The sequence below is a fragment of the Castor canadensis genome, chromosome 6 (genome assembly GCF_047511655.1).
Source record: "Castor canadensis chromosome 6, mCasCan1.hap1v2, whole genome shotgun sequence".
Taxonomy (NCBI): Eukaryota; Metazoa; Chordata; class Mammalia; order Rodentia; family Castoridae; genus Castor; species Castor canadensis.
The window spans coordinates 67726904-67754433 of record NC_133391.1 but is presented as its reverse complement, the minus strand read 5'-3'; the positions used below and the strand labels follow the sequence as shown (position 1 = coordinate 67754433).

Here is a 27530-nt window from a genome sequence, read left to right as displayed (position 1 = left end):
CCTCTGCCAGTTTAAGATTACTATATTTGCTCCTCTACAGTGAGCACATCAACCACATTCAAGTTTTAGGTTTCCTTCTCTTTCCCTATTCCTCTGATGTGTTCTCTTGGTGTGTGAGAATTTTTAAACTGACTGAAATCACCATAAGCAAGGACTAAGTAGAAAGAAGAAAAATAAAGATGAACCAAACTGGACTATAATACATATAGTCCAGTAATATATGTAATATATTACTGTGTAATTACAGTAATATATGTAATATATATTATTATATAAATATAAATAATAAATAAATATATATTACTGTGTAATTACAGTAATATATGTAATATATATATATGTAATATATATACATGGAAGTGCCACAAGGAAACTCCTGTGTAGCTATCTTAAACAAGCAAAAATGTCATTTATTCTTTTTTTATACAAAACTGGAGAAAAGGAGTGTGGGCAGGTCTCGCCTGGGAGGGTTGGTAAAGGGTGGGGGGAGGTGGATGTGGGGAAAGGGTGAAGGAGGGTGAATATGATGCAAATACTGTATACACATGTATGGAAATGGAAAAATGATATCTGTTGATATCATTCCAGGAAGGGGGTGGTGGGTAAAGGAGAATGATGGAGGGGGTGAATTCAACCATGATATATTTGATATATTGTAAGAACTTTTGTACAACAATAAAAAAATAAAACATCTCAAAAGACAAAAAAAAAATTATGAGCTATTATTGACAGGTTACAGAATTGCAGGGAAGGGAGAAACACAACCTGAGAGTCCAGGATTAGAAGAAAACAAAGAAAAGTGTGGTTGTGCCCAAACTGGACAGCGAACCTCCTTCATACTCTAGAGATTGTCACCACCTGTCACACACCATCAAAATGCTAAGAGCTGTTCATAAGAGGGAGAACAGTTCATGTCTTCATGATCTGAGCTTTCTGAGTAGAGAGTGATCACAACCAGGTTAGAAGATGAGTGAGTAGCAAGCACACCTTGGAAGTTAAATTTAGATGCAGGGAGAGATTCAGAGTGTTCTTCTTTGGAACCATTTCTGTAGGTTTTAAAGTGTACTGGGTTTGGAAACCCTGTCTGTCCACACAGAGGATTTGTTTATATCAGAAGGATATGATATTTCATTCTCCTGGGAGGAGTCTGAACAATTGTGCCAGGTTTCCTATCAAAGTTCAGAGATTCATGATTTGGAGGGCTCTCTATGGTACAGATCTCCCTACTGTCTTCAGCACACTGGGTACCTATGGCTTTTATCACACCACCCAATAGGGGGTTGGAGTGTAAGAAGCCAATAAAACCTGTTCAGTAAGCTAATAATAAGTCTAACTTCTGTCAGAAACCTCATACTTTTTTGTTAAGATATAGATAGATAAATGATTGATGATGATAGATTCATTTATAGGGTTTGGTGTTCCTTGAGTCTACTTAATCATGTTTCTACCTTTATTCTTGTTTCTATAACACCTGAGAAAAACTTAATAAAGCTAGAGATGTTTGTTGGAAAATATCACTCAGATAAAATAATCATTTCTTGTTTTTAAATAAAAAATCACGAGAAAGTTTAACTAAACACCAAACTATATATTATCAGCATTTGGGAGAAAGGATTGAGGTCACCAGTGATGTGGAAAACTGTCTATGGCACGTTTATGAATGGATGAGATGGTTGAGGATGAGGTGTGGGTTTTGCCAACTTTGCATCTTCAACCCTGGCAAGTCCCAGTATTCTAATAGCTAGTTCTTAATAAAATTAACTTGAAGAAAATCACAGTGATAGTTTGTCATAAGACACAGTTTGTGTGTGTGTGGATCTGTGATTGGAGAGCCATCCTTGAGTCTCATTATAGATTTGATGCAATGATGTAACTAATATAAAAAAACCTATTATTCACCCATATTTTATATACTCATCATGAAGGGATGTTGTCTAGAGGAATATGATCTGTGTGGGATAAAGTAGGAACAAGAAAAGGAGATTGGCAGATAAGTTTTCTGGGAAGCTTGGTGGTTACATGCTATAGTGAAGAAGACAGACCTGGTTTGGAGGTAACAAAGGTCAAGGTGAAGGCATAATCAAGCAATACGCCTTTAGTATAACCCAGTTCTTTTTATATATAAACAAGCTTGTGGTGGATTATCCATAGCAATTAGCAGTTTGCTAATTAATTAGCAGTTAGCTGTGACTATTCACTTTTCCAATTGGTTACCTAAAAGATGCTGCCTTTTTTACTACTTCTCTAGTTCAGCTGCATAGTTCATACATGGTGGCAACATTCAGCAGACTTAAAAAATAATCATACAACTGGAATAAGATCTAGATATTGTATACTTCTCATCACTTTCATTTCATTTTGTCTTTTTAGCCTGATCTTTAATCATTGATGCATATTTTCAAGAATCTAGATTTTCATAAGTTTTCCTAGTTGATGTCTTACATAATGTACTATAATAGTTTCTGTGGGTGAAACAGGTTAAAATGTTACCATTTAAAAATGGCTGATAAATACACATTAACATCATGATTCAAATGATGTGAGTGAATGGCCTGCATTTTCTTCTAGCAGTGGAACAGTGAGTATCTTCACCTAAGATAAAAGTTTGTGCTCTGAGGAGGTCCTTGCCTTGGGAAGTAGGCCTCCAGTTTCCAAGAAGTTATGTTTGCAAAGGAATTTAGCACTCAAATATCTTTTCTGAATAGAGAATTCTCAGAGAAATAATGCTTGCAACTGACTCACAACTAAACTTATACTTTCTTTACCAAAACGTGCTTTTATGAATTGTCCAAGAATATTTGTTTCAAAATGATTCGATGTTTTCCACATGACCCAGAGTCAAAAGTTATTTCATTAAATATAAAGATAAAATAATAAATTTAAGAAATAATCAGCAGCTAGTAGTAGAAACAATGACTCATTCATCCTAGAAGCATAAACCAAAACGTTGGATAAATTTTATTTAGGAAATAAACACAGTGAATTATGCATTTCAAAAACCTATAAGCATGTGATTTCATTCCAAAAGTTATGCATTCTATGGAGTTTTAAATTTTTCTTGTAGAAATTTGTCTCACTATCTGGGAGTCTCTTTTTCATAATATACTAATTCTCAGTTTTACTGTGGGCAAATCACGAATTATGGCATTAGGGAAAATTATTTACTAGAGACTGATGTTACCGAGGCAGGGTATGAACAATATGAGATTCTATCTTGGCACATTGTCTCAAATAAGGCATAAGTGTATGTGTGTTCAGCAAAAGAAGTGAGAAAGGAGAGAGGGAAAGAATAGAGGAAGGAAGAAGAAAACCTTTCTGCTAGAAGTATTTTGCATCACTGACCTATGTAAATGCATATTCTATCCCTCTTAAAGAATGCTCTGGAGAATCTTTAAAGGCAGCAAGGTAAATGCACACTCCATCCTGCCTGACTTACTGCGGACAGTGGACAGGTATGACCTGGGTCCATCTATTTCAGGTGGACGAAATTCATTTGAACTGGATTGAATCCCTGGTTAAATACATACATTCTAATTTTTGGAGCACAAAATGAATCTTGAGATTCAGATTCACTTGGCTTATATGTAAAATGGAGATAATTATTCCTATTTTAAACTTGATGAAACTCAAAGGAGATGTTTACTAAGTAACAGTGCAGTAAATAAGCACTTAATGAAGAATTGCTGTTATAGTAATAAACCAAATAACATAAATATATGCTTTTGATTTTCTCTTTTCCTTACTAAAGTTATTTCTTGCTTGAAATTACAAATATGAAAAGTGTTTGGAGATGAAGTGATCTTTCATCAAATTAACTGCACATAGAATAAGGGGCAGATATAAAAGAATGATGATTATGACCAATAATAATTTTCTTATCATTTAATCACAAGCTCTTTTTGAGCTACTAAGCTAATTAAAAGAAGCCTGCTTGTCTTACATAGAACATGAAAACATGAATATTATTAATATTGGGAAAACAGTAATAACTATGCAAAACATAATTATTTGACATTCTTGAGCCCAATATAATAATAACGGGTTACCAGAAAAACATGTAATACATATAAACTGATATCTTTCAATATTAATTACTTTTCAAAAGCAAAATAGTTTCTAAAATTATGCATTAAGATTTATTCATGAAGTCTCTTCCTTCAAATGAGTGAATAAGTAATTCAGCAGATATTTTGATGCATTACTTTTTCCATTAAATTCTGCATTTAAGGTTGAACAGATTAATTAAGAAATGGGGAGACTGGAGAGGAATAAAAGAGTTCTGAATACCTCTGACTTTAGTTGCTAGTCTAAATATTCAAGAGGACATATAAAAGCTTCTGGATTATAGTCAGCTAACAAGGGGAGTCAATAAATTCCAAAATGCTTTACATAGACCTGGGTTGCTAATGAAGACAGAGTTAAAACATTTATGTTGACATTATCATTCAAGTTCATGAGTTATACAGTAGTAATTTCTCAAGAACAATACCAGAAACTTGTAGTCTAAGCTGCATATAGCTTATGCCAAGTAGTTCTTAAGTGTGGAAGACACACACACAAGAAAACCTGGTGGCACAGAAATGAATGGAAAATATTGAAAAGAAAAGGAGGTCATGAACATACTGAAATGTTGTGAAAATGAGGAGGCAAGTGAAAAAGAAGAAAATAGTGTACTTTCTATGTCTTTAACATTTTATTTATTGCAAAGGGTTTGCTTTTAGAAATAGGTGTCAGAGCCACTTTGGTGAAGATAGAAAGGAAAGGGGAATAAATTTGAGGGTAGTTATGGTGGCAGAATGCTTGGTGGTGTAGGTACAGAAAGTTATCAGGGGGAGTGGCAAACCCCAAGGTTGGGTGTATTCATATCAACTTTTATATGAACTTTTGGTCCTGAGTTAATCTTGACCACTGTTGAGATGAACCTTTTGATGCAAGAATCAAAACACTGAGGAAGAATCATATTCCTGTACTTGAAATTCAGCTATCAATCTTAGTCTCTGTTAATTTATATGCATACTTCTCTCCATTTGAATAAAATAAGGCAACATATTTGTGAGAGTTTTGAGCTCAGGATGTGAAGAAGAACTGAGAGAGATAGAGGAAAACAACTCCACAGAAGGAAGCCTGATAGCATTGAGAAATGTGCTTCCAGATAGTGCACATATTCATAGTCTCAGAGTTTCTACCTTAGAGCATTTTCCACTAACAAGTTCTCAACAAATATTTGCTAATTGGTTAACATTACAAATAAGAATAAGTAGTATAATTTTATTGTTGCTGCTGTTGTTTCTGTTGGAAGACTCTCTTTTTATAAGACTCTTTTATATAAAATTTTGTGATTCTAACCTTATGTTTACCAAATCCTCTAGACTGATAGAGCAGGTGAACTTGTTCAAGGTGTACTATATGCATGTATGGAATTGTCACAATAAACCTCTACTATACTATTAGTGTATACAATTAAAAATAAAAAGAAGACTGAGGCTGGGTGGAAATGGAATAGCAAAAATGTATAATACATAAAAGCAACAAACTCAATAATCTCAGTTTTTTATCAACCTACAGATATAATATGTATTGATTGATTTTGATTGAAATAAAATCCTGCATGGAGTAGACATGACTCAGACACCCCACACATGAGTCTCTGGCTTTTAAGATCAGAACTGAAGAGAGAAATGGACAACTGGATGTCAAATTGAAATTTACACCAGAATATCCTGGCATCTCTATGTAGCGCCAGGTGGTTTGCTACTTGATGCAGATGCTGACTATATCACCACCTGGGGGCATGAATCATTGCTGGTGTCTCACATCATCTTCACCATCTGTCACAGCAAACTTGGCAGTATGGTTGGCATCTGACCAAGTCTGTGGAGCAGACAGAGACAGAACCACACTGGCATATTCAGAGACTCTACCTGGACTCTATTGCTGACAGTTTGAAAATTATAGACCCCTGAACAGGCAGAATACAGTATGCTTGAAATGATTAGGATGCTAATAAGAGTGGGGAAGGGGAAGGCAGGTAAGTCAGCAGTAGTAAGCACTGATAATAAAACTCTCTATTATCCACAAAGACATCATTTTGTCAGTTCACCTCGTAACATTCATAATCACAGACTACTTTCCAAAGAGATGTGTCTTCAATAATTAAGCACAAATTGGAGATTAAGTGGGCAAGTCTCCAGATCACTTACAGGTCCCTCTTAAAGATATCAGTAGATTCCTATGACTTGCAGGTGCAGTGACACATAGAGCTAGAGGTGGCAGGGAAATAGTGGTAGCTTGGCCACATAACATGAAATGTGTAGAAGGCTTTGTTTTCTCCATACTACTTTCATCATCAAGGTCAAAATGAAGTTACTAATATTTTGTTGGCTATTTGAGACTCATCTTAGTATGTTTTGCCTCTAAAAATGAATTTTTTGTTGGGTAGGGAAAAAAGAGAAAGGGAACAGCAAATCTCCAGATACAAGTATACCTTAGAACATTTTCTCTAGGACAAGGCTGTCAACTGTAAATGAGGGCTCAACACTAAGCTTCTTATCAGTTAGAAAGGAACCTTGTCTTTTGGGCTTTACTGCTAGAAGACAGAACTACTGCAGGTTCATCTGAAAATAAAACCAGAGTGCCTCAGTCATGGAGTTTTTGTCTAGTGATGACCTCCAGATTTCTTATCCTTAAAAACTATTACTTTATGGTTGATCTCTCCAGTGAGCACACAGTTTCTTGGTTGGATTATCAGTCCATACATATGGGCATTCCATCCCTTAGTTCCCAATCTATTAACTCGTCATAATGGACTTACCTCTTCGATTCAGAAGTATTTCAGTACTGAAAGTTTGCTTATGCCAAACTTGTAATGGGTAACGAGACCTCAACACTCAAGCCATTATGCAGTGATATTCATCTGTGTGGGTGGCTTCTGTGCTCAGTTGGTTGAGACAGTATAAAAAGTCAGCTGGTGGCATCAGAAATTTTGAAAAGTCTTCACCTGCTTGAAGCATGCTGACTTATAAGCAGATGGACAGAAAAACCATTCCTTTTTCTGGGACATTGCTGCACAAAGGATCTAGCAAAGTGAGAGAAGACTGAGAATAAAGCCCATGGAAGCTCTAGGTGAGCAAACACCAGAAAACTAATCTATCCAGAAAGAATGGGGGTGCAGAAGCAAGCTGCATGGTGGCTCAACCACATCCATGGTATCAACTAGATCTTGTTTCCCATTGTTTTCTTCACCCGTCAACAACTGAGACAGAAAAGACAGACGGTTCCCTTTTACAAGGCCTTTGCTCAAACCTCAATTTTGCAGCATGCCAAGTGTGTGGGATTGGGATAAGTTCTTCAGCCACCAAAGGTCTCAGTTTCCTCATCTGTTGATGAATAAAGTATTAGCAATATTCTGAGAGCTGCTGTGAGGATTAAACTTAAAAGAAAAATTGAAGAAAAATGCAAGGTGTGGTGTTGAGTGAACAATGCATTATCAATAAGTTGCTGCTTAAGGTTGATGGAATTGTTTCTAGGGAAATGTTTTAACAGATCATCTATAGCTATCCAAACAAGGTAATATCAAGTAAGCTATACATACAGTGCTTGAATACATTGTGCTGCTGGTTACACTCAACCTAAAGGATTTAGGTAACAGTTACTATATAGATAAAAAAAAAAGTTCAATTTTGCTAACATCAGCCCCTTAAATTTTCAGTCAGGGAATATTGCATTGTGTGAAAAAAACACATGGAACGCTAATGCAAAGTTATATAACAGATTTTAGATGCATCTACATGAATTCTTTAGAATAGTGTGTTTATGTATGTGTAATTCAGGTCAAAAAGATCTCTGCAATCCTGTGCTTCTTCAGTATAATTCCATCAATATGATAGAGAATGGTACTTCGTCCCCTGGCAGCTGCCTCCCAACTCTTGGATGTGGAATGCCTTAATCTAGGCCTTTCCACTTATTCCTCAGTAAAGTTCTCTCATGTCATTTGTTTAAGTTAAAGAAAAGAGCAGATCTTGGTTTCTTTTCTTCATTAACAAAAAATTAATAATTACTACTTAGTAATAAATCTTCCCAAATGTCTACAGTAACTGAAGGTTAATATATTTGCAGTCTCAGAAAATAAAATCTGCAAAAGAGCTAATGTAATGTAGAAAAATCAGCTATTAAAGAGGGTTTGTGAGGGCCTGAGACAACATCAGGTCAGAGGTCAATTCTGAATTGCTGGCCCTGTCAAGAGGAACATTTTAACTGCTGAAATACCACTAATTCCTTTCTAATGAATTTGACATTATTAAGATTATATGTTTAGTCAAGGAGACTTCCATCATATTTTTCCAATATTAAACAATGCTATTTTTTCAAGCACTGAAAATATCTTCACTAAAAGTAGTTGTTAGGAACCTATTACTGGGACAAATTCTATGTGGCCTTGTGGTAGTCTGTCCCAAATAATGGGACTCATGTTAATCACTTATGAAGGATAGGCTTTAAAGCACAATAATGCAAACACCTTACCCGTGGTCCTTTGTTATCTTTTCCATCCTGTATAGTCAGCATGTCTTGATGAATGCAATCTTTAAGAAACACATTAGATATAACTAAAAGGAAACAGCAAAAATTTTCAGTGTTTTTGAAAAAGAATATTGTTATACCTGTGTTTTATTATAAATAAACAGGTTCTGTCATATTTTATCTTCTTGCCAGCAAATGAAGGACATTGTTTCATAAAGCTTCTAAAATGTACATGAATATTTAATTAAATCATATTTCCTTGAGAAAATAAAGTTCACTCGCATTTATAGCAGACAGTTCTGAGGAGCTCATAATTGTCATAAGACCAGGGTAGCCAGTACCGGTTGCTTGTGGAGCAAACTCCTCAATTTTTAAAACTTTTTTTTAAAAAATAAACATACAATCATAGGTGCTCATTTACTTTAAAAATTCTAAAGATGAAGAAAATTATTGTCTATATATTTAAGTCCGTGTATAAATTACAAAACTCAAGTTTATGTTACAGAGTCCCTTCCCCATAGGAAGCATAAAGCACTTTTGTGGTACCTTTTCACCAGTAAATATCTGTATCACATTGAAGTTGACAAACAAAATAAAGGTCGATATTGCATCTTTAAGCCCTAAGAGAACAATCTTCTAAGCTGTCTCTCATGATGAATGAGCTTCAAAAGTCATTTGGTTGCCATGGTTTAACTCAATCTCAAATAAAGTTATAAAAATGTAATACACATATTGACTTCAGTAGAACTCTGAAATAATCAGTGAACTGCAGACTCTTCTTGCTTGAGATCAACAAATAACCTTTGTAAAGCAACCAGGAGTAGTTTAAGACCATGACAACAAAATAAAATTATAACAATAATAATAATAACAATAAAATAACAATAATAAAATAAAGATAACAACAACCGACAATGAGGTAAACTCCCCTTTAAGAAGGCAATATGTGTTGCCTGGACTGTCAGGAGAGAGTTCGATTGTACCTGACACCCAAATGTTTTTCTAGCCAGAGTTCAGCCAATTGCATGGTCGAGGCAAAAGTACTTGCCTTGGATCCTAAGCACATCTTATACTGCTTAGGGTCCAAGTTAGGATCACAATGAACTGGATGGAAAATGTGCACCACTCCTACTTCTTGACTTCTGAAGGGCCTTAAGCCAGATAGAATCACTTTATTGTAGAGATCTACATCTTCCAGTCCCCAGCCTTGTATTGAGGTATCAAATCCACCTGCACTCAGAAGATCACTTTTGTAAATACAGGTAATTCCATAGCCATAGTCTCTCCAAAATCCAGTTTTTTTTGAGAATACAAAGTCATCATCGGTGGGAGGATTTCCACCATTCGTTACCTTTGGGTCATACTGGCTAAAAATAATGGGATAGTACACCTGTTGTCCCTGAATTGTATTGTCTCTACATCGTTGGAGGAAGTCTCCTCTGAAGATCAAGTCAACATCACAAAATAGCAGCAAAGTGTCATTGTCAAACTGAGAGGAAGCCATTTCTAGACCAAGACCTCTGGAAAATGCTCCCTTCATAGGAATCAGGGTCATTTCTGCATTAGGGTACTTGTTCTGATAGTCTTGTATCAACTCAATATGCTTGCTGGAATCTTGGCCGGAGTCCCTGCTGAAAAGGATGATGACCAGCTTTACATTCTGCTTTGGGATAAGACACCTGTTTTCAAAGTTCTCCATGAATCTTGAGAAAATGTCATACCTTCCGAGGAGGGGAACAAGAATGTGTATTTTCTTTTCATTGTGTGCTCCCATGTCTTTGGCCCCTTGAAGAGAAGATAATATCTTTAGAGAATTAGATATAAAGGAAAATGACTGAGTGTCACTGTTAATACTCTCCACAAGACTGTTGACATCTAGCTCTTCCATTTCCCTGAAGAAAGGCTTGCTGAATAACTGCTGGAGATATGCATGACGTCTCACTGGCACAGTCAGTTTCCTTCCTTTGTGCCTTTTGTAGAGGAGTAGTAAATCCAAAATGTACTCCACCCCATGCATGGGATCCACCCTGCGGTAGCCATACTGGATTTCCTTGAAGTCAATGAGCCGTCCTCTACTCTTGGCATTCTCATTGATCATCTCCATCACCTGCAGGACAGTGTCATCCAGCGCTGTTCTTAGGATGCTGTTGATGTTCTGACGAGGAGGCTGGTTCTCAGCAGCTGAGTAAAGGAGCTTTCCCGTCAGGAACTCCCATTCTATCACTTCATTTCTCTCCCGAGGCTGGAAGTGGTTGAAAGAAGGCATCACACCCAGCTGTTGATCCTCTTTGTTCACTTCACTGTTGCTGAGCTTGCTCATCAAAGCACTCTCCCTGTGGAGCTGGATGGTGCGGAAGCGAAGCTCAGAAATCTTGCGGCTGAGCATGTAATTATGCAATCTGTATTGGTATGCAGGCCTTTTGTTGGGATGAAGTGTTATGGCTGCATGGATTTTGCTGTTGTGAAGGTCTTGGATATAACCCTTCCGATTGTGTTCGTAATTTTCATGGAACAGTTGTTGCATCTGGAAAGTAAGAGGAAATCAGAATGTTAGTCTAATTTAAAAAGAAAACCAGCAATAACAAATATTTAAATTAAAATGGTTAATATAATTTATTTATATGGTATTTCATAATAAAAATGGTTTGCAAATTTTATATTTAAATAAAATTTAGTTATAACTTTGAAAAGTGACATAAAGTATTTGTCATGTAAAACACGATGATTTGAAGTATTAGGACATTGTGGAATAACTGAATCTAGTTAATTAACATATACATTATTTTACACAGTTATTTCATGATGAGAATGCTTAACATCCACTCATCACCTATAATCACCATACTATATAATAGAATTCTTGAACTTATTCCTACCATGTCACTGAAATTTTGTATCCATTGACAATTTCTTCCCAGTTCTCTAACTGCTGCAGCCCCTAGTAACCATCATTTTAAGATCGACTTCTGTGAGGTCGTTTTTAGTTTGTATATGTGAATGAGCTCATAAATGTCAAGTTCACAGGCGCAAACACTGCAAATTAACCACCATCTGTGTATTTTCAAGTAAATTACCTTTTGTTCTTCTACTCATTCTGAAGCAAATCTATACTATCAATGAAAACAAGAATATTTTCATAATCCCAAAACAGATCACAGAGAAGAAAGAAGCAGAATGGATTTTCTGTAAAAGGGTGCTCACCCTGAGAAGCAAAACTAATGACCTCTTGCTTTGAATGGCAATAATAGCCTATTTGCCTATTATTGAATTTTTATGAGCATCCTGATATACCATTATTGCACAGTACATTTTTGGCATGATAAGATAGAACAAAAACTATATTGATATAGATGTTGGTCTAAAGAATCACATACAATTAGTCTTGCTTGACTGGAATTAGAAATTCTTTCTGTTAGTCTAGAAAAAATTCACTAACTCAGAAATAAAAGTGAGAAAAAACACAGTTACGAGATCAGTATTCACACTGCCAGCTGATTCTTACTCCTTTGCCAAGTAATCAAGAGACCTCCATCAAGATAAGTACCAAGATGAAGAAGAGGTGGAGGAGGTAGAGGAGGACAAGGAGGAGGAAAAGAGGAGGGTGAGTAGTCTCAGCTTTCATGACTTTTCTTCAAACAAACTGATGAATAAGGGGAAATGAATACGTATTAGTGCCAATAAAACAAATCAGGTAAATTGAAGAAAACACAAACACTCAAAATAATTACTCAAATCAATGAATGAGCTTAAAGAAACAAAAAGAAAACTGGTAGCGCTAAGGAAAAAAAGGAGAAAAATATAAAACAATTGACAGCAATATTGCAAGTAGATTGCATGTAGATCTCATGAAAGAGATTTGTAGAAAATATAGGGAGAGAATTCAGCAAAATAATAAAAATATAAAATACAAGTTAAAAGTTCATGTGTGTATATATCTCCACATACATATTTAAAATACATGTTAAGAGATAAAACAGTTATAAATGACTAAAGGACATATTTCCCTTAAAGTAAAGGAAGATATATATCTATGTGCAACCAGGCCAAGGGGGAAGGTGGGCAATTTGGTGATAAATAGGCACAAAGTAAATCTTGTCACAATATTTCCATAGCAACACTCAATGCTGAAAAACAGTAATGTCTAGGAAGAACCCAATGAAGCAAATTAATGACTCATAATTTTATGGTCAGTCAAGTTAGAACTCAAGTTTATCCCAAACAAGCTAGATTTCAAGTTGTACTGAAAAAAAATTAAGTATTTCCTAATATGTAAAAACCTGTAGGATATTTATGTTAAAAAAATTCTTTGACACTCTTCCCCTTGAGAGGTGGGGGTCTATGTCCTCTTCTCTTATATCTGGGTGGCTTTGTGACTGCTTTAACTAATAGACTATAGCAGTGATGCTGTGTAAGTTTCCCCAGATTGGTAGCTTCCATTTCTTCAGGAAGAAGTTGTCACTGTATCTCTTCAATATGATAAAGAAGTTCTACTCTCTTTCTAGTTAGCTAAGAGTTTTTGTCATGGATGTATTTCATACTTGATCAAATGCTTTTCCTGAATCATTAACATGGTTATATGATATGATATGTCCTTTTTTTTTTTGCTGCTAACATGATGAATTACATCTTTGGATTTTCTGGTATTATATTATCATTGTATTTCTTGAATAAACCCAAAGTACTTTTGATATACACACTTTTTCTATATAGCTGGAATATATTTTCAAATACTTTGTTTGGATTTACTGTGCAATACCAATTCTCCCCAACTTGATTTCTATATTCAATGCAATCACAATACAAAGGCCTGTCTTAATAATGAAATATGTAATTAACATGTTCTTTTGACCAAAACTACTCTTATGACATTTACCTTCTTAAAGAATTTCATTGTAGAAATATAATGAGCACATGAAAGACAGTGGTGTGGGAGAATCTTGAAAAGTAGGACATTTATACATATTCCAGGTAATATAGTAATTAATGATGAGAGCACCTTGAATTCATATATTTTCCATTGAGATGCATTGGGCACATCCAATTTTCTACTTTTATATGTAGGATAGACAGAAGAACGTTTAACATCTAAACTATGAAACCAGCCAGGTGTGAATTTGAACACTGGCTCCATCATTCTTTCTTTCCTTCCTTCCTTCCTCCCTCCCTTCACTTTCTCCTCCCTCCCTTCCCTCTCTCTCTCTTTTTCCTCTTTCCCTTCCTTCCTTCCTTCCTTCCTTCCTTCCTTCCTTCCTTCCTCTCTCTTTCTTTCCTTTTGGTACTATTGAAGATTGAACTCAGGGTCTTGCATTTGAGCCATACACCAGACCTTTTATGCCTTAGTTTGTTTTTCAAACAGAGTCTCACACTTTTGGGTGGGCAGCTTCTAAAGTAGTTGGAACCATAAGTGTGCACCATCATGCCCATTTTGCTCCATCATTTCCAAGTCATTTCATAGCCAATCTGTTTAAATGTTAGTTTCTTTATCTATGAGATGAAGAAAATGTCAACTACCTCAATAGTTATTAAGATAATAACCTCCATTGAAGGTAAAATTATATAAGGTGCTTAGCACTGTGTCTGTCATGTAGAAAGCACTCAGTAAATATTAGCTATGTGTTCAAGGATAAGTCAACCTTGTCCTGAGACTATTTGACTATTCTTTTTAGCTTCAGAGAATAAGTGTTGCACCCTTTAGTTAACTTTATTATTTATTTATTTTACTGTATACATTGTTTGGGCCACCTCCCCGCTCCTCCCATCTCCTCCACCCTTACTTCCTAGCAGAACCTTTTCCGCCCTCTTGTTCTCTGATTTTGTTGAAGAGAAAGCATAGGAGATAATAAGAAAGACATAGCGTTTTTGCTAGTTTGAAATAAAGATAGCTATACTGAGAGATTCCTAGTGTTGCTTCCATGCACTTGTGTATTATAAACCACATCTCTACAGACCTCTTCACTACTTCCTGGTCCCCTTCCCATAGTGGCCTCTGCCAGTTTAAGATTACTATGTTTACTCCTCTACAGTGAGCACATCAAACACTTTCAAGTTGTAGGTTTCCTTCCCTTTCCTTATTCCTCCCATGCACGTTCTCCCCTTAGTGTGTGACCCATGTCCAATGATATTATTGCATTTATTTCAGGTCTATAATCTGCATATGAGGGAGAACATATGATTTTTGGCCTTCTGAGCCTGGCTAACTTTGCTTAAGATGGCATTCTCCAGTTCCATTCATTTACTTGCAAATGACAAAATTTCATTCTTCTTTGTGGCTGAATAAAATTCCATTGTGTATAAATACCACATTTTCTTAACCCAGTTATCATTAGTGGGGCATCTTGGCTGTATCCATAGCTTAGCTATTGTGAATAGTGCTGCAATAAACATGGGTGTGCAGATGCCTTTGTAATAAGTTGAGTCACATTCCTTCAGGTATATCCTTAGGAGTGGTATTGCTGGCTCACTGAATTTTTAACTAAAATTTTATTTTTATTTTAATTTTTAGTTAAAAATTCAGTTAGTTTTAGTTAACTTTAGCTTTAATTTTTATTAAAATAATGTTTATGTCTCAGAATACTTGAAGACAATTATAAATTTGGCCACATATTCTCATCTAACATGTCATTTAGCTGCAAGAAAGACAAACTATTGAGGAGATTTTGGGAAACCAAGGTTTATGGAGGTTGTTATTTAATCAAGAGTATGCCAAGAGTACTGAGATTACAACTAAAACTAAAGTTCTTGTGATTTTCAGTTTTGCTACATACCACAATACATTTTGGATGCAACAAAATTGTTTAAGAAAGTAACATAAAGTTTTCACCTGAAACTACAGTAACTTGTATGAAATGATAATTCTGAACTAATTGTATTGGCTTCTTTTCCTTGAACGAATTATCAGTCCACTTTGTGGCACCTCATGGTCTTACACTGAAAAAGAAAATCACTTCACATAACAAAATCATAGCAGCAATTACCATCAATGTGGTACAGTGAACCAAAGTGCTTTAAATTTATCATCAGAAAGAGGAAGACTAAATACCAAGAAATAATTGAATATTAAATTATTGCTACTTTTTTACCAAATTGAACTTCCTTTGCTCCCTCAGTTTTATTAATAATGAAAATTTAGTTTAGTAGTGGTAATTTATGGAATGGGCTTAGGTATGCAACTGAAAAGCTATAAAAACAATTAAAATTATGCCAAAGAGTTGACTGCCAACTGGCATAAGGTAGCTGAGAACAATGGAAAGTTTGTAAAATTTGATTGTGAAAATGGTTACACAACAGTATCAATTTACTAGATACCATTAAATTGTATAGTTATAAGAGAAGAATTTTGTGAAAAGTAAATTATACTTTGGTAAGTTTTTTTTAAAATAGGGCATGTTAAAAATAAAATACATCCAACTTCAGCTTTAAAAACTCATAAGCTTAAATAATTAGTTTCCAACATAAGAGTAAGGTTTTGAAAAGTTGCTGAGGTCAAGCAAGGTTACCTGGAAACAGGTGGAAACTGAAAACCAAGCAGAGCAAGGTCAGTGACAAGAGAGTTCATGGTTAGTAGATTCATAAAATGCGAGGAAAACACACTGTCTGAAAACACAGGGCACAAAACCAATTCCATGTTATAAAGTAGGAATTCAAGTGAGCAAGGCTGGTAGCATTGTTGCTAGCAATGTTTTTTTGTTTGTTTGTTTGTTTGTTTTTTCAGAGAAGTATAAGATACAGAGCTACAGAAAGAAGCACGTAAGCCTTATTTTTATGAAGCAGGTTTAATCCAAGGCAGGAGAGAAAAATCAATTCCTTTTCTTTGTGGAAATCAACAAGCCCAGAAATGTAACAAACACCCTGACCAAAACAAATCTATGCTGCATTGCTTGTCTAGGTAAAAGCCATTTTTTTTTCTCTGAGATGAGTGATTTTTCTGAGAAAGGAGAATAGTATAGCAGACACAAAGTTTCAATAAGAAAAATGATTAGATGAAAAACCACCACCTTCCCCCACCCCCACAAGGAAACAGAAGCAATTGTACCAGGGAAACATTAGCAATTATTTTTAAAAACATAAAAATTGTCTCTGCCTAGCTTTAGAAACAACAAAGCAGAAATATAAGATGAAACATCAGCCTGAAGATTTAGAGACAAAAAAGAATAAAAAATAAACTCTCACAGACATGAAAATAAAAGCAGAAGGAAAAAAGTAAGCAAAAGGAAAAGTATTTTTGTAAAAAGCTATTAGTAAAGGATAGAAGTTCAGAATGCTAAGAAAATGTAATAGAAATGAAAAGTTACAACAAATTAAACAGTAATTATGATAGAAGGCAGGCTGAGAAGGGGCAAAAAAAAAAACCTATTGTGACAGAAAAGAAAATGTTGAAAGACATATTTAAAAATATAATTTAATAAAACATTCTTGAAATTATAGTTTCTACATATTAAATGTACTTACTGTATGTCATGAAATTGACCTAGAATGTTTAATAAAATAACAAAATGTTTTGGAAGATAAACAAAAAATTCAAGTTAACTTTTAAGAAAAACAGGCAGATTTAACAGTAATTTTCATATTTACTATTTCTTGAACTAAGAACAATAAGAAAGTGATTCATTAAAAGCATATACATAAAGATAGGGAATAAAAGAAGTGCTCACAGAAAAGTGATAATGGATTAAGCAGAATCCCAAATTTGTAATGGGTAAACAAGAAACAGCTTGAAATTGAACCTTAAAATTTTCTATAGGAATCTCTGGAAATAGGGACATAAGTTATTATCATTAAAATAATCAGTATATGAGACTCAACAACTGGCCCTGTAGAGACCAAAATATAAAATTAACAAACTTTATTTTTGAGGGTCACTGAGTTAAAGGATACCCTTGTCATAGTAGACAAGAGCCATTTACTTTTTCAAAGACTTTAATCAGATTTTTCATCCCTTATCCTTAACTTCACAGATTATTGAGGATACCGGCTATCCTTATTGAAGCAGGGACTTCAGGCGCAAGAAAATAAGAAGAAAATTTAATTTATATCATCAGGAAGATGAAGGAAGATAGGGAAAACATGACACAAGATTATAATGATATCTATCCCTATCCATATCAATTTATGTTCTATTATATCTATCTTACATACATAAACAAATATGTCACATACATACACACAGAACACATACAGCATAAAGCCTTTTAAAATTAAAATATAATAATAGAAATTTTAAAATTCAAAAGGATGAGCTGGAAAGTAAAGCTAATAAAATCTCTTGGAAAGTCAAGGAAAAATATCTAAAGCTAAAAAAGCGACGAGAAAAGTTTAAAGAACTGCAGGATTTGTTCAGGGGATATGAAATCAAAATAATAGCATTTTAGAAGGAGTGAACAGAGAAACAAGAAAAATCATCAAGAAAATAATTCAAGAAAATTCTGCTGGGTATTGAGGGGGTTGGGGGGAGAGCGAGGGGATAGAGTGGGTGGTAAGGGAGGGGGTGGGGGCAGGGGGGAGAAATGAACCAAGCCTTGTATGCACATATGAATAATAAAAGAAAAAAAATTTTTCTCCAAATATAAAAAAAGCAGCATTTGAGTTTCCAAATTCAAAGAGCTTATCAATAAAAGCCTCATTAGATGAAATTAGCTCATAAGAATTTTTTGTTTAGAACTCTGAAGCAGAGAATATGCTGGAAGCCTCCTGGGAGGGGAACGAGAAAAGACTCAGGAAGCAGAATGTCTTCAGATTTGACTTCTCAATGATAATAGGAAGTAAGAAAACAAAATATGGTGGAAAATAGTTTCCAACCTGGGACTCTGTAACCAACCAAGATATCAATAAAGTGCTAGCAGAAATAGTATTTTTTTAACTTCAAAGAATTATCTTTTAAGCACATTTCTCAGAAAGCTAGTAACAGATTTGTTTTACCAAACTGAGAGAAAACCAAAAAAAGAGGAAGAAATGGAACAAACATAACATAAAAGACAATCAAAATTAAATTGAATGAAATGGAATGAAATGGAGAAACGTATGTTAAAGAGTAAATGATATATCTAGTGAATACTGTTATATGCCCCCTACTAAGAACGAGAAGGCAAGACATATATGTGTGATTGCAGAGGAAACAAAAGTGAGCTAAGTCAACAGCAAATGACTAATAGTGAAAGGTAATGAAGAACTCACACAAGCAAGTACCTTAGAGAAGTGATAATGAAAATAATAGTTTAACTCAATATTAAAAAATCAAAATTAATGATAAGTAACATATTAAAATTTAACATTTTGATTCATCTCTGCACTGGCAAGATTCTACCTTTCTTCACCATAGATTCTCAAGGTGCCAGGAAAATTGACTTTTTCCTAACAATTTCCCTACAAAAGTTGACTCAGTCCATTCACATGAAGCTTTTAATAAGCTTCTATAGAATTTGTTTGTAAATTTAGTTTTGAATTAAGATTGAAAGATCAGTAAACACTTGAGGAAGACCTTTTGAGTAAAATAGAAAGATGAAAACCAGCCAAGAATAAGCATAAAATGGACTAAGTGGATAAGATAGAGATTAGAAGAAGCCATCAATAAAACCATAAAATTCCCTAAGAGAAGGAGAAAAAGGATTGTAACAAAGAAATAAAAAACTTGATGCTCTGAGATAAGAAAGGGTTCTTAGAAATTTAAAAATATGACAGAAAAAATTAGTATACAATTAGCAGAGAGGGAAAAGTGAGGCAGGAAACCTCTTTTATTCTAAGTCTTAAAACATTACTACAGTTTTTAACCAATAGATGTATATTTTTGGCATAAATCAATACATACAAATTTTAATAAGTATTATCCATATCCAATATACCTATGTTTTGCTAGAAAATTTCCAGTGTCTTCAGAAAAAGTCCTATAACGGTCAGGTCCAGCAGTTTCCACTAGCTGATCTCACTTTAAGGAGCCCAGGAAGCTCTTTCCCAGGATCTTCCCCAGGATCTTCCCCGACACACACACCTCGGGCCAGGCCTCCTGTTTTCACATTCTTCTATTCTATGAACATACTACAAACTCCAAACTCCAATCACATCATAAATGTTGCCTTTTCCAATGACAAGTAAGAAATCCTATTCCCACTCTTGTTCCCTAAAGAACTCAGAAATCCTCCAGCTGTGTTAAGGACTCCAACCTCCTGTCTCGTACAAGAGACATTTGTTATTTCTCTTTTGTGAGATGATAATATCCTGAAGAAAAGAAAAGGGCCTTTTCTATTTGTATGTCTCCTTATAGCTCAGAGGGTGAACATTGTGATTTAGTGTTAAGATTCTAAAGCCAGGCCGTCGAGGGTAGACCTTAGCACTAAAGCTTAATAACCATGTGACTTGGGGCAAATTACTCACTTTAATGAGCTTCCGTAAAAACATTTGTAAAATGAAGCCCATAAGAGTATTTAGCTCATGGGATACTGTTAGAACAATCAAATATTTTTATTTGAAGCCTTTAGTGAAAAAATATAGCCTGTTGTAATTACTATATGAATTACTATCATTGTAGCTGTTTATGTGGTTATTTCCTTCTTCCTATTATTGTTGACCTAAGTATTGAGTAAATAAGTGGATAAGAATGTTCTTAATCAAATTTTCCTTAGAAAAGGATAAAATATGCTTGCTTCAGTTATCATTTGACTTACATCTGAAAACTAAGAAACTGAATTGTTTTCATAAAGTCTTTTTATGAGATGAAGAGAACTAAGAGGCCATGCTGTTGCTAAGAAAGCTGTTTGTGACCACTTTGGTGTTCCCCATTAAGGAGAAAAAATACATTAATTTTTGCAATTAATTAATTGCATTAATTTTCTCTACTAAGGAAAAATTTCCTTAATTTATTTGTGTAAGAAAGCTTTTCAATCCAGTGTAACTTTTTTTGTTCTTACTATGTCACTACATTTGTCCCAAAGGGAAAAGATTCTCTAATTTGGAAAATTCTTTTTGCATTTCTTAAATAAGAGATGAAGGAGAATTTGGGAAAAGAAGGTATTCTTGTTCTGGGAAATGAATACTGAAAATTAGAATTGTTATATACAGGCAATAATAAATCATTGAAGTAGTATAAAATGTAATAGTGAATATATACACAGGGTTTGATAATTTGTGGATATTTAAACTCATTTCATTCTGTCTGATTTACCTATGTAATACTATATAACTAAATGCAGAGTCTTATTGGCTTTATTGCAAATGCCTAATGATGTTTCTTTTATTTTACAATGTTAGTGAATATAAAAGTCCTAAAGGAATAGTGAGTTTTTCCAATTAACACTATTATTTTCCCTCAAGTATTGCCTTCGTATATTCACAGTAAAGTTCTTAAAGTGTGTCCTACTTCTCTGGTAATAATGGTATAATGAAAACAGAGCTTGACTCTAAATCTTAAGGAACAGAAATAATTTGGGGGAAAAACAAATATACACATTTCATTCTATAATAGAGAAATAAAAACTCATCACAATGAAAGGCCTGGGGGAGTGACTCAAATGGGAAGAGTGCCTGGCTAGCAAGCATGAAACCCTGAACTCAACACTAGTACCAATAACAACAACAGCAAAAATAAAATACAAAGAATAAGATATTTTGTCTTTTAATTAAAGTAAGTCATCCTACAATATATTAAAAGTAAGTGCTGAAAACTTGTAGTCCAAAGACTGCAGATGTGATTTTCTTGAGAAGTCCAGCAGTTTGAATGAATTTTAATTTGAAAAATACAAAGTAGGCAATGTATTTTTCAGTTATTTTATGTCCTTTACATTCTCTCTATGTTGATTTTATAAATTTAAGTTACCTAAAGCCATTTGTTTTCAGATATCATTTTTTATCAAGTTTTTTTATTGTTCATTTATTCACATGTGCGTAAAAACAATTTTTTTTCTTCTAGTATATAGTCTCTTGCTCTAACATGAGTTAAACGAGAACACTACACTAAGTGAAATGAACTAGTCAGAGGAAGACAAAGACATGACTCAATTTGTATGAGGTATCTAAAAATAATTAAGTACATAGAAACAGAAAGTGAAATGGTGGAGGCTATGAGCTGGGGGAGGGGTAAGAAGAGCTGAAGTTCAATGATACAGAGAGCTTTGCAAGGTTGAAGATTTCTAGAGATCTGTTATGCAACAATGTGAAGACAGGTGACACTACTGAACTGTGTACTACAAACAGAAAAATATTTTCCTTATATTTCACATGATGTCCACCTTCCCCAGAAGAGAACACATGCTGCAGTCTGACTAATTGATATATTGTGTCATAAATGTTTCCATCTGGATTTGTTTCCTTCATGGGCAAGATCCCTCTAATGAAAAGAATGGTTCCCTTTGGACACAGGCTCACATTTTTCATACCATAACCCCAGAGAAAGAAAAGCAGACTTCCCCAGCCAAACAGGGCAGAGACACAAGAAAACCGTTGTTGAGAGGAGGGACCAGAGCAGAGCCTGAGGCCCATCACACCCAGGGTTCTTAGTTTCCCAAGAGTATGGACTCTATTTTGTTCAGCTAAGTAGTTGTGGTTCATCCAGTTGCATGGAAAGTTCTGTCAGAAACTACTCTGGCTGGGATGTTTTAGTCTCTGTACTGTACTAGTGCTCTGCATGATTTCAAAGTGTGACTGTCTTCTGTTTAATTAGTTAGCTCATTCTGGTTGAAATCTAAGCTATCCTTTCATATGTGTAATCCATGCCATTAAAACAGATACTTTTCCTTCTATTTCATTTCATTTCATTCAGTTAGCTATTTTAGTTTTAGCAGAAAAGCAGCTGTCAGACAACAAAAAATAGCTTGCAGATACTCTTACATGCAATGAAGATTTCTCTGCAGTATATTTCAGTACAGTTTAAAAATATTTTCAGAAAAACATAGCTCAGAGATTTTAAGTCTTAATCACTGATGTAGACTTCTCAGCAAGGTATATTCTAACACCTGATACTTGAGGCAAATGCAAAGAGATTTAAAATCAGAACAAAATCATCAAGTTCTTCAGATTTCAGTTTATAATGGTTTACTGGCATACTCTGAGGTTATCTATGGGGTGCAATTTTCATGGTTTGAGGTACCATGCGTGGTCAACCATAGTTCAAAAATATTAAATGGGAAATTCCAGAAACAAACAATTCATAACTTTTAAATTGCATGCCATTCTAAGTAGCATGATGAAATCTCCAGCTCTGTCGTGCCTGGGAAGTAAATGTCCCTTTGTTCTGCAAATCTGCACTGTGTATGCTACCCACCCGTTAGTCATTTGGCAACTATCTTAGTTATCAGATCAATTGTCGTGCTGTGTTATGGTAGTCATATTCAAGCAATATTTATGTATTTATTTATTAGCAATACTGGGATTTGAACTCAGGGACTTGAACTTGTTAGGAGGCAAATGCTCTATCACTTAAGTCATGCCTCCAGCCTTTTTTTCTGTAGTTATTTTTCAGATACAGTCTCCCAGTTTTTTTGCTTAGGGCTGGCTTCACACTGCAATCCTCCTACCTATGTCTCTCACATAGCTGGGATTGCAGTTGTGTATCACATGCCTGACTTCTTCTTTGAAATATGGCATCACTAACATGTTTGCCTATGCTTGCCTCAAACTGCAATCTTACTCTCTCTGCCTTCCAGGTAACTGGGATTATAGATGTGAGCCACTGTGACCGGCTCTCCAATAACCCTTATTTTACTTAATATTAGACACAAAACATAAGAGTAGTGATACTGGCAATTCAAATATGCCAAAGAGAAGACAAAATGTGTTCTTTAAGTGAAAGAGAGAAAAGTCATGACTTGTTAAGAAAAGGAAAAGAAAGTATGCTGAAGTTGTTAAGATCTGCCATAAAAACAAATCTCTATGAAATTGTGAAGAAGGAAAAAGAAATTTGTGCTAGCTTTAATGTCTCACTTCAAACTGCAAAAGTTATGGCCACAGTGAATGATAAGGACTTAGTTAAGATGAAAAAGGCATTACAGAATTCAGTGTTATCTGTGGTTTCAGTTGTCTATGGTGGGGGGTGATGCAGAATCTTGGGATCTTGAAATGTATTCACTGTGGATAAGGAAGGACCACTACACTTCCTTTTATTGGTGGTTTCATTTCCTTCTAAATGGTGGATTCACCACCACAATTAGTACTAGAAAATGTGAAGGAGAACAATGATAGCTTCCAAGTTAGGAGTTCAAGATCTTGAAAATACACATCATAAAGGTATTATATTCCAAATTTCAGAAATTAGTAACACAATTATTGAATGCATTCTTTCCATTGGAGAAAATGTAGTGTCTATATAATGCCACAGAGAGTTACACAAGTATACCAACTTTTCATAGAAAAACATGAGCAATTCTTGGCTTATTCAAGTTGTGAAAGTTTTATTTGTATATAGTTTATATATTATATATATAATTTTTATATACATATATATACATGGGATTCTCTTTGTATATAATGTGTATGTGTGTGAGGTACTGATGTTTGCACTGAGCTTGCTAAGCAGGTGCTCTACCATTTGTGCCACACCTTCAGTCCCCAAATATATTGTTATTTAACTAAAGTGGTAAAGCAAAAGCCCCAAATTTTCTTTGTTATTGTTATTGCTTTTTGAAAAAAATTTTGCTACCCCAGAATTCAAATGAAAAACCTTTTAGCTTATTGAAAGACTTAACATAAGCTTAAATAATTCAGTAAGAACTTTGTGTCAGTCAGTAACATTAGAAAGTATAAGACTGGGTCAGATAAGAACAGGGACAAACATGATCTGTGCTTTAAAAGATGGCATATACTTCTGTGATTATGAACTTTGGCTACAGACGATTTTCAGTGATCATTCTTATTGTGCCTATAGTAACCTTCAGGGCAATTTGGAGTACTGTATAAGGAACAACAAATATAGGAGGGCTATGAGGCCATGTTCAATTTTAGTTGGCATGCAGAGTTTCTTGTGTCTGTAGAAGACCTATATTCAAATATATTCTGAATGGAAATAAGATACTGTGCTCTCATGATTTAAGAGTAAAAGGTTCATGTTCATTACGTTAGAAATGGATCTCACTTGTTGGTATATTAGAGAGTAACAGCCTTATAGGGTAAGCTAGATAAGAAAACATACTGCAGTGCCATATGCACAGTAGATACTCAAGAAGGCTAATGAAAGCCAGCCATGGTGGCATACACTCATGTTCCTAGCACTTGGGAGGCTGAGGCAGAAGAACTCGATTACCAGGACAGCTGAGGCTATATAGCTAGACTCTGTCTCAATGGAAAAAAGAAATAAAGGGATAGGGTGTAGCTTGGTGTTAGAGTGCTTTCCTACCATATGCAAGGTCTTGGGTTCAATCCCCAGGAGAGAGAGAGAGAGAAAGGGTGGGGGGAAGAACAAGGAGGAGGAGAAGGAAAATGGAAACCTAAACACTGAGTATGCCAGAAAAATGACTTACTAGGTTCTATGATAATTTCTTTCAGTAACTTTGTTTGAGTGTTAAGAGGGAAGACCTGAGTAGGCCCTCTAGCTACACATTTTTAGCTGATTTTAAAAGTTATTAATTTTGGAGGTCATGCAGCTGAATACATTGTTGGTCTTCCAGTGGCTTTGATGCAGATGACGTCTCTAACTGAAGCCACCTAATGAGTTAAACATGTTCTGTGAAAGTTGCATTTCACTGTCTTGTCTGGGACACTCTCTGAATGAAAATTGTTTTTCTTTATCTCCCTCAGTTGTCTGTGAACAGTAGTCTTTTGCTATCTTTTGATTTTTAGGGAAAAGATGCTTTTTTCATATCCTGATAAGTAACTGCAAAATTAGCTATTCTTGGAAAAAGGAATCAAAAAGACAAGAATCATAAGGCTTTCTAATGAGTAACTTTTCTTCAGATTTACAGAACCCAGAACATCTGGTGACCTACAGGTAATGGCAGTAAAGCAGGCCAAAGTTTGTCACCTCCGTGTTTACCTGTATATCTGATATGCTTTTCCACATCTCTCCCTATACAACCCACACCTATAACCCCTAGCCAAGATGGTCTGTTTTGGCAATAGCCTCCATCTTCTTTGATTTGCTAGTTTTTCAAATAATTTTGTTTCCTTTCCCCCAACAACTTGTCAATAAGTCACTGACCTTCTTGTGGCCAGCAATTACCTTGAAATCTGGGTTACATGAGCACATCTTCCCTGATTCCACCCTCCCCAACAGTTTGGCTGCCTCACTTACTTGCAAACATATTCATTCTTTCATTCACTCATAAATATTGAGGTTCTAAAATGTGTCAGTTACAATGGATAGGGAAACAACAAATGGTCCCTGTCCTCATGGAGCCTATCAGTTTAGTGAGAGAGATAGCAGTAAGTATATAAATTTACAGACAGCAGAATAATTTTGACAAGTGGTCATTGTAATAATTATACCATATTGTACTTGCTGCTTTACTGGACTGCATGCTTTTTGAGATGGCTAACTCCAAGAGGGTAGCCTAGGCCTGACATTTAATAAAAATTATAATTAATTTTAATATATTAATATATCTACTCCCAAAGTAGTTTATAACCAAAACAGAGATCAAAGCAGTTACTGTAAGAGATTTCCCCAAAAGATAATTCTCAGCATTCTGAATTATTTTTCAGGCTTCTAAATGTTTCCTTTAGTTAAAAAGAAAAATATAGCTAAGACTTAACACATCTGTAAGGATTTAGTATAACTTAAAGCTTTTTATGTCTTATTTAAGTAGTGTCTTGCAGTTCAATACTGTCATACCATGACTGATGAGAATCATGTATTTCTTTACTATTTCTGTAATTGATGCAGTCATCCAGGCAGGGAGAAAGGTTGAGGACAGCCACCATTATTCTTGATTTGGATTACTGGGATGTGAAATGATTGTTAGAATCTAAACTTGTTCTACATCAAGCTGTAGTCTAACACATGAATAATTTCTGCACAAATAAATGAAGTACTGCAGAGAGATCACAGTGAATGGAAATGAACTCAGAGCTAAAGGCTATAGCACCTGCACGGAATCCAGGAAGTCTTCCATTCATGAAGGTACCCTTAATGTGGTGTGCAATTAGGCCTGGCTTTAAAGTACATTTGAATGATCTAAAGAAAAGAAAAATGAACCCTCTGCATATCCTCTCTTATTCCATCTTCATGTGTCCATGCAAACCTATTCTGGACAATGATCCTGTCCCTGGAGTCACAGGTCTGATTTTGAGGTCTTCCTGTCCATTCTCTGTTTGACCTTGGACAAGTTCTATACCCTCTGGGAAAAGAAGAGCTCCTAGATTGTTCTCTATGTTTATGCACTCAGTGGAGGGTGCTATCATAACTATTTGGTAAATTTTAGATGATTAAATGTTTTGTACTCTAACTTTGCATATTGCAAAGACATTCTTGGTGCATCCTAATATTTAATTTAGTAGTTTCCTAAGGAATATGTAGTTATACATATAGTATAAAGATTTTAAGACTGTGGATAATTTATCTATAACAAAAGGCTTACGTTTTTAGATCATTCTCAGATCATCAGGTAAAAGCTAGTAGTCCCCTCAACCTGAACAAACTTTATGCAGGTTTCTTCCCTAATCTAATGTTTCTTAGAGAATTTAGATTAAACAATTTGCTATTGTAAATCCTTCTCTGCCCCTTTAGGATGTAAATCTTTCAGCATTTTCCCAGGTTGGCTTTCTTTTTTTTTTTTTTTTACCAGAAATGGCTTTCTAAAGGAACTGGTAACCACCCTTTTGAAGTGTGATCATTCAGAGGATAGTCAGTGCCTGTCTTTGATCTTTGAGGGAAGGTGGTAACCAACTTGCAAATACAGATGACCTTGTCCTAATGACCAGGACTAATGTTTTCTAGTACTGTGCCACTATAACATCCTATCATTTAAAAGCTCTTCTTGAAGTAATCATGTCACCATGCATATGTGTACCAAAGCATTATACGTATCTTAAATATATATAATATATACAATAAAAAAGAGGAAAAAATAAAAAAGCACAATAATACAAAAAAACACTAC

The 27530-nt window shown here is 34.9% G+C and overlaps 1 protein-coding gene across 1 annotated transcript in view; it reads right to left on the bottom strand.

Annotated features, from left to right (window-relative positions):
• Positions 1-389: 389 nt before the first annotated feature.
• Chsy3 (chondroitin sulfate synthase 3) overlaps positions 390-27530 on the bottom strand; it is a 258247-nt gene continuing 231106 nt past the window's right edge. Inside the window, exon 3 of the mRNA XM_020151115.2 lies at positions 390-11041. Coding sequence (XP_020006704.2) covers positions 9479-11041 — 1563 coding nt within the window. The 3' untranslated portion in view covers positions 390-9478. The remainder of the gene's footprint in view (positions 11042-27530) is intronic.